The sequence below is a fragment of the Galeopterus variegatus genome, unplaced genomic scaffold, assembly GCF_000696425.1.
Source record: "Galeopterus variegatus unplaced genomic scaffold, G_variegatus-3.0.2 Scaffold2391, whole genome shotgun sequence".
NCBI lineage: Eukaryota > Metazoa > Chordata > Mammalia > Dermoptera > Cynocephalidae > Galeopterus > Galeopterus variegatus.
Genome location: NW_007728502.1, coordinates 68,175 through 76,659, shown reverse-complemented (window position 1 = coordinate 76,659; position 8,485 = coordinate 68,175). Strand labels below are relative to the sequence as shown.

Genomic DNA, 8,485 nt, shown 5'->3' with positions numbered 1-8,485 from the left:
CGCCGGGCGCCGGGGGTTGGCGGAACGCGCACTCCGTGCCGGCGCCCGGCCTCGAGCCCGCGCTCCCCCCCCCTCCCGCGTGCCCGCGCCGCTGCGCGATGCAGTGTGGGGAATGGCTGGGGTTGGCTGAAGAGCGCACAGTGGAGTTTTAATGTCCGCCATGTTGGCCATGGCGTATTGAAGAGAGCGAGCGAGAGAGGAGCGGAGCGGCACAGCCTCCCACCTTCCCGGCTGGTGTTAGTGCCCGGACGGCGGGCTCTGCGCTCCGCCCCTCAAGTCCCCGGCAGCGGTAGGCTAGTGGGGACCGAACCCCCCGTTCTCCATGATCCCGCTGGCCGGGGCCGTTTCCCCAGAGCGGAGAGGTATCTGCTGCGCCTGAGATGAGTAAACTGTCGTTTCGGGCGCGGGCGCTAGACGCCTCGAAGCCGCTGCCGGTTTTCCGCTGTGAGGATCTGCCCGACCTGCACGAATACGCCTCGATAAACCGGGCCGTGCCGCAGATGCCCACCGGAATGGAGAAGGAAGAGGAGTCGGTACGTGTTAACTCCCCTGTCCGACCCACCGCCAGGCCCCGCTCCCTCTGCTGCCTGCGGCGGCGGCGGAGCAGCATACCCACACAAAATGGCCGCCATCTTCTCTTCGCCGCCGACTTTCAGTCGCCGGCCGGGCCTTTACCCCGCCTCCCCCGGCTTCGAACCCTGCCGTCGCGGCCCGGCAGGGCCTCCTCGAAGGCCACCCGTCGACCCCGGCCACTTGTACCCGGGTCCCGCGGAGTTCGGGGGCCCGAAAGGTACAAAGGGGTCACGTGACGAGGCTGCCGGCAGCCATTTTGTGGTCTTAGTTCTTGGGTTGGGCCTTGTGCATCCGGAGAGGGGAACGGGCTGGGTGGCGGTTGGGGTGCGGCGAGCCGGGAGCCGCGGAGGACCCGCCTGCGGGCCTTTCCGCGTGCCGCTGGGTGGCGCTCTAGGGCCACGACGGCCTTGCGCGCCGCTGCAGGCTCCGGGCAGCGCAAGTCGGGGAATTTGACTTCCCCGTGGCCTGGAAAGCTTGTTGGGCTCAATGCAGCCCCCACGTGGAGCCTCAGAGGGGCATGTAATGTTGACGGCAGGTCTGTGAGGCTTCTTTTCTCCCCTCCCTGCAACGAAATGTGTAGGGCGCTGCGTGTTTGCCCGGACAGCTTACTTTCATAGCAGAAAAGACTTATTCTCAGTATCCTCTTTCTGAGACTTTTACATCCATCCCTCCCCAGTGCTAGTCATCGGAGGGTAATAAACGGCTATCCCTGACTTTTCTTTGATTTTTGACAATATTTTGCACATTTGTTTGCAGTATGTGGCTCTTCTAAAGCCTATAACTTTATTATTTAATTACTTATTTATAAAATAAATTTTAAAGTTCTCCTGCTTTTGGTCTCTCAATGTAGGGGGAGAAAAGACCCAATTTAAGTAAATGTAAATGGATCTAAATTTCATAGTCCTTTTCTTATCGATAGCCGAACTAAAGTTAAGTGAATGTATTCAAAGAAATCTTAACATTGAGATCCCTAAATTGGACGGGTTTGGTATTTAAATGACTGTTGACAGCTAATAGACATTTTATCATAGCTGTAACAGCTTTACCTCGTCGTGGAAGTTGGGTTAAGACACAAGGATAATAGAATCTTCCTCTCATTTCCCCCAGATTCTTGACAGTATAACTTGATGACTTCTAAGGAATTGCATACCTTGGTTTTCAGGTACAGCCATTTAAACAGGGTGCAATGTATTGACAGTTCGAGGAAGTCAAGGAATCGCGTGGATTTGTGTGCTACAATTTTGTTGCAGAAAATTGTACTGTAATACTTCTATTGGTACTGTAAGAATTTTTAATGTAGAAATTATGCTCTGTAATGTTGTTTATGACAATAAAGCTGTGTAAACTGTTTAACCTTTTAAAGTAAAATAGTCGTGACAGTCGAATGTTACTTTTCAGAGTAGTGCCTTAAATCGAACTTTACAGATAAGCCAAGTACCAAGTGCATGTAGTAGTCGAGTTTGTCTAGTGTAGTACTAACTTTCAGCACACTATCTGTGAGACAGTATCCATTAGTTTACTTATTTGTATCAACTTTAGAGTAGAATGGTGCTATTTGTTTATTTCTAAATAAGTGATGTTTTTAAAAATTAAAGTACTTGTGACTGCAGAATCTTGTCTTTTCGTTTTATTTTTGTTTCTGTTTGCAAGTTTTACAGATAATATTTTCAAGTTGGGATGTTGGTGTTACCCTGCCCTGGAAATTAATTTGTAGTTCTTGTTTTGCAGCCAAGGAGGGTGAAAGCCTTGATTAAAGCAAGATAGCACTACAGTACACTTCAGAAATTTAGTTAAGTCTTAAGTGAATACTTTGAACAGTCCCAAGAGCTACAACCTGAAATCAGAGCTGAGCCCAAGTGTATCTGTTAAATTTTAGATAATTTTTAAAATAATTTTGACATCTTATAGTTCAGTGGCTGTCATTAGTTTGTAAAATGTGGAGTTCCTTTTTTTAAGGGACATAGGGAATTTTATTCCCCTTCAGACTACCTTTTTCCATCATCTGTTTCAAATTTTTTACTTCATATCCAACCAAAACTATGATCAGTGCAGTGTAGGCTTCAAGAATAGATACTTTACTTAATAGAAGAATGTAAAAAATACCTGGTAAACAAGCTGCTCTACAGTCGTGTGGTTCATGCTGGTAGCGGTAGGCCATATAAATCACAGTATTGAAAGTAGCATGTTATACAGTATTGAAAATGTATACTAAACATGGATAAAAGTAAACGAATTCTAAGTTAACCTTAGAAAAATGACGATTTTGATAATTTCTGAAGGATTTGTACTCTTACAAAGAGGAAGGGTTAAAACAGACCTCTGCCTTTGATTGACAAACTAGTTATGCCTCCTCTCTAGGTCCCAGTAACCTAGAACCTGAATTGACTGTATAGCTTAGTAAAAGTATGTAATCTTATGTTGATCGTGAAAGATGGAGACAAATTTAGATGAGGACGTTTTCTTAATATACCACCTCGTTAAGAAAGTATTTCATGATCAAAATACATCTGCAAATTGTGTGAAATATACCTAGTAATTGTTATATTTTGTTTCTGTGGTAAACTTGACAGAAATCTAAGTCTTTTAACACTGGGAAAATAACTATTATTAATGTACTCCCATTTAGCCAATTTTGATGATAAAATAAGCTTGAACACACTGGGCTAATTAAAGCATGCTTCTTAATTTTTAAGAAACAGCTTTAAATTGAAGCATTCCTCCCCTCCAAGTGAATTTTGAAATGAAAAAATGTTACTCAACTTTAGAACTTAGTTATTTTTTCTATTATTGTAGTAGCACTGAAAAATAACTCCAGATTGTAACAAATTAGAAGACTTGACTGTGTTATAGGTGTTACAGATTCAGTGTCTTAATTTGTAGAATGTAATAAGTTGCAGCTTGCTAAATCAAAAAGTAACGGATGATGGAAGCCTTGTATTTAAGAATTACAGTGTAATTTTTAAATCCTAGGGAAACAACAGGTTATCAACTCAAGGTAAATGAGTCCCTCTGAGGGTTTAAAAAAAGTTTAAAGGGGAGAGGGTAGATGTTCCGTTATAATAATTTAACATTTCTAACTTTAAGATTATAATTTAATTTTATCTTTATAATCTTATAATATTAAATTTAGTGCCAGAGCTTCACATTTAATTGAAAGGGTAATGTGCGAAAGAAATTAGTACTGTCAAATGTTATTATTAAAATTGACTTATTTGGGGCTGGTCAGCTCACTTGGGAGAGCAGGGTGCTGGTAACACCAAGGTTAAGGGTTTGGATTGCTATACAGGTCAGCCACCAAAAAACAAAAACAAAACAAAACAAACTTATTTTGATTAAAATTGAAGTTTTGTGTTAAGTTACAAATCCTCTTTATAGAAACTTATCATTTTAGGATAGACATCCTTAACTTTTCATGTGGTTAACTGGGGTGCATGGCTCCATTTATGAGATCTGGGGACTTAATTTCCTTCTGTTTCCTCGGCTGGTTTGGGCAGGATGTTTGATATAATCAAAATGTTAATGATGATATCACATTGATATTACCCTACACAGCCACCTTTGAGACTGTTAGAAGTGGGGTCTAGCCATCATAATCCAGCACCTTGGTTTTATAGCGTTGTAGCCAGGCAGAATAATCTTATACTCCTACCTTTTCTCTCCATTACTGGCCCAGTATACAGTGTTATTATTAAGCCCAAGATAAGGATTATTTATAAAATAGACAGGTTTTTTTGTTTTTAATTAGGGGGAAATTGGAAATATGTGCATATCCCTGATATTAGAAAAAAAAGTTAAGCACTACAGTTTCAAAACTTTTCGTGAAAGAATCTAGTTTTTCAGTTTTATAAAAATAAGTTTAAATCACTTTAAATGATTAACTTTAAAGTTTGATTTCTCATTTTTTGGAAGAAACCAATATTTTTTTCTTTTGTTTTGTTTTTTATCTTTATAAAGAGTCTCATGCTCTATCGACTGAACTAGCCAGACGCTCTACTTTAATATTTTAAACCAGAATTTTTAGCCCTTCTATCAGGAGCTGTAAAGATCTAAATTTCTCCATTCTGTCCACTGTCTTGGAAGTGAAGAGAAATACGTGAAATCTCAAAGTAGAAGTAAAGTTAAGCAAAGAAACTAATTACAAATAGTTTGGATTACAAAGGCATTGAGAGTATTTGGGGATTTTACATTAGATACCAAACAATTAGTCTAGATCAAAGATAATTGAGAAATAATAATAAAGTCTAATTTCAAAGTTTTGCCCTGCCCAAGATATTTTTGAATAGAAGTTTCTAAGCTGAGGTTCTGAGGTTTATATGGAAATAATTCTGGAAGTCAGTGAATTTCCACAATATGCATATGAAATTTTGTGATGTATTTTTCTAGGGAGAAGGTTAATATTTGTCATCAATTTCTTTTTTTCTTTTTGTTTGTCGTCAATTTCTCAAGGTATTGGTAATGGGGCGGGGCAGAAAGCTCAAGATTAAGATCTGCTGTCCTAGAAATTTCAAATGGAGTCCTTTTGGTTTTCTCAGTGTGGTAGTTATTAAATAGACTTAATGGAAAGAGGATAATTGAAAAAACTAAGGAATATAGGCAATCCAGGAAGAGACTGAGGACTAACTACAAAAGAGGCCTCTTGAAAATTTAAGTGGCTAGGTACCTAAAGTGTTAGTATTAACTTTTGTTTGTGTGCAGCTTAATATTTAAAATTTTGGATTAGTTTGTACTTAGACTTCATTTTATTGAAGGTTGGGAGTAAAATGAATTGTGAGTCTGTAGGCGCAAAGCAGTATGAAATATTATTTTAAAGTAAACTTGGATCATTAAAATGTGAGTTACATCAATACTTTTGAGTAAGAATAAATCAAATTATGGGGAAATCAATGAGAAAACAAGAGATTCAGTGTTTTAAACAACTTGCTAGAATTGCTTTCAATGAATTACTTGACACTGTGTTGCCTTCAGTATATTTATAAATTGTTGCAAATCTTTCTTGATCAAGTTTATTTAAACACTGCGATTATAGGTAGTGATTTTGAGCTATTACACTATTTTAAACACAGTAGACACACATCTTTGCACTTTAAATACTTGAAGTGGATTTTATTCACCAGCACCACTGTTGTAAGTAGATGAAAAAAACAAACTTGCTGTACTTCATAAATCTGCCACACATTATCTGAGTTGTAGTTTTGATGAATGCAGATATAATCAGTTCTTTAGAAGATGAGCCCTTTCTCAACTCTGCTATTACAGAGGTTATCTTTAAAAAGTTTGGTTCAGCTCTGGATATGCATTGTGACATAGCTTGCTGGATTTTGTGTCACATTATTTAAGCAAATCATTTTGGTTGAATTTTCCTCAGTATAGCAAGAACTGGCTGAAGAAATAGGATGTAGCCTTAGAGTAAGTTCAGGGGCAAGGATAACCCAAGGTTTAAAAGGTTCTGTAGATGATTTCATATAAGTTTCACTCTTTTTGTATATTGGGGTGAGTTACTGATAATCTAGAATCTCAAAAAACAATTGTATCTCCTCTGAGAAAATGTACCTTATCTTTGTGGCCTTTGGTAAGTCACTTAACCTCACTGAATGAACTTTTAGTCTCTTCATATAGTAACAGTCTTCTAACCTACCTTACAAGGTAACTCTGAGGAGTGAATAAGGCAGTATATATAAAACTGATGTACAGATGAATTTCATTTTTACTAAACACTAATTGAATTTTTAGAATGGCTTTGCTTTTTTTGGTGCTCAAAAATGATTTAACATTTATATAATAATCCCTTGTACTTGGGATTGTGTGACATAAAAGTGTTAGATGTGTTCTCTCTTTAAAGAGATGTATGATATAATTTTGAAAAACTCTCTTTAAATTTAAGTAATTATTAATTGGGAAAGACATCAAACTGGGAATTGTTAGACCTAAGGCCTACTCCAGCACTCTACTTAGTGGGTGTGCATGTGTGCCCCCATACACCAAGGTTTTCTTAACTGTAAGATGAAGAAGTAGGCCTATGATAGTTTCCTGTTGTAATGACTATATTGTGTTGCTACTATATTTAAGTCTATTTCCAAATGTAGTTTATGTGTTTATAGAATAGTCATTTAATCTTGAATTAATTACTTCATTTGCATACATATAAATATAGTTTACACAGAAGTAAAGGTAGTCTAGGAAGGTTCAAGTTCTAAAACTGTTCTAAAGGACTGAAAGAATATAAATGGATGCAGTAGTCACAGGTGCTTTTATTGTTTAAAGGATTTGAGATTAGAGCCAGAATTCTGTAGTGATGTTTGCAAATTTGTGTTTTACTTATAAGGTTATAGAGTCCGAAGGTAAAACAAAATAAAAATATGGCTGTTTTGAAGTCTAAAATGAGAATTTGATCATTGTTCTAGTAGCCGAGTAGAAATATCTGAGGTGGGATATTTGTACAAAGGCTGAGAAAATATAGATAAATCCATTTGTATACACTTTTGTAGCAAATATTTGTTGCTTATTTGCTATGAGCCAGGTACTGGTATAGGCCCTGTGGATACAACAGTAAACAGGGATTGTTCCATGGGTCTTACATTCTAGATTGTGGGCTGTGAGGGCAGGAATTTTTATCTGCTTTATTCACTGATGTGTTTTCAGCACCTAAAATGGTGCTTGGCAAGATCAATATTTGTTTAATTGAATAACTGAATTCTAATGAGAGAACACATACAAAAACAAAGGAATAAAAATAAAATATAACATGACTCTTGTGTTTAAGTGGACCAGGGTAATACAGAATCTTAGGTAGAAAGAGGAGGATAATTTTCTTTGCATAGATGGTCAAGGAACATTTGACCTGAAACTTGAATGGTGGGAATGAGCAGCCCTGGATGAAGAACATTCCTGGCAGAGAAGAAAGACCAGTATGACTGGAGCAAAGTGAGCAAGGCATTGGATATTATGAGATGAGGACCCATAAGTATTCAGGGGATCCAGATCAGGTAACATAGGCTACTTTAAGAAGTTTGTGTTACAGAGAGTATCGGGAAGGGGAATGACATGAACTGATAGAATGTTTTTTCAAGATTATTCTGGCTACCATGTAGAGAATGAGTCATACCGGGCAGAGGGTGATAGTGGAAACGAAGAGAAATGGATGGGTTTAAGATATTTTTTGAAGGTAGGACCAGCAACTTGCCAATGGATTTGAATATACTAGATGGAGAGAGAATCAAGAGTGAGCACTTGATTTTTAGCTTGAGCAGCTGGATAGATGATTGGGCCACTTACTGAGATAGGGAAAATTAGGGGGTGGGAGGATATGGAAGGGGGGTGAATTTTGTTCAGTTTGAAATGCCTCTCATTCATCCAAATTTAATTATGTGAGAATGTAGTACATTAAGAAGTATATAATTTAGAAGTCATGGATTGGTACTTGTATGTACATTTGAAAGTCTAGTGTATGGCCAGTATTAGAAAATGAGGATAAAAATGTCTCAAGAAGGAAGGACATTGGTTAATTGTCTCCACTGAGAAGGTAAGTGTGGGAAAGTGATTGATGAATTTGATCAGATGTGTGTCATTGACCTGTTTTGGTGTAGTGGTGGGAAGGAAAGCCCAGTTGGAGTAGAATAAGAGATGAAAAAAGGGGACATAGCAAGTGTAGTCAATTCTTTGGAATAGCTCTTCTGTGAAAGGAAGTAGAAAAATAGGGCAGTAGCTGGAGAGGGCTGTGGGATCAACAAATTATTTCTTTTAAAAATTAGTTACAAAGTTCCAGCAGACACAAACAAGGAAAGCAAACAAAACTGAGCCCTAGATTGTCCAGTTCGCTGCCTTTAGAATTTTCAGATTGTAGCACAGGGAGGGAAGATCCCAAACAGAGCCTTGGCAGCTCCTTAAGTTGAAGAGACAGAGAATTCAGAGTTTG

The 8,485-nt window shown here is 38.6% G+C and overlaps 1 protein-coding gene across 4 annotated transcripts in view; it reads left to right on the top strand.

The window, feature by feature from the left end:
• The window catches only part of EPC1 (enhancer of polycomb homolog 1 (Drosophila)), a 94,796-nt gene that overhangs the window by 26,760 nt on the left and 59,551 nt on the right, over positions 1-8,485 (top strand). For 2 of the 4 annotated variants that reach the window (XM_008581547.1, XM_008581545.1), the window contains exon 1: positions 78-533. The exons of the other annotated variants lie outside the window; for them this stretch is intronic. In XM_008581547.1, coding sequence (XP_008579769.1) covers positions 381-533 — 153 coding nt within the window. In that variant the 5' untranslated portion in view covers positions 78-380. Of the gene's footprint in view, positions 1-77; positions 534-8,485 lie in introns of those variants that run through there. 4 annotated transcript variants of the gene reach the window in all.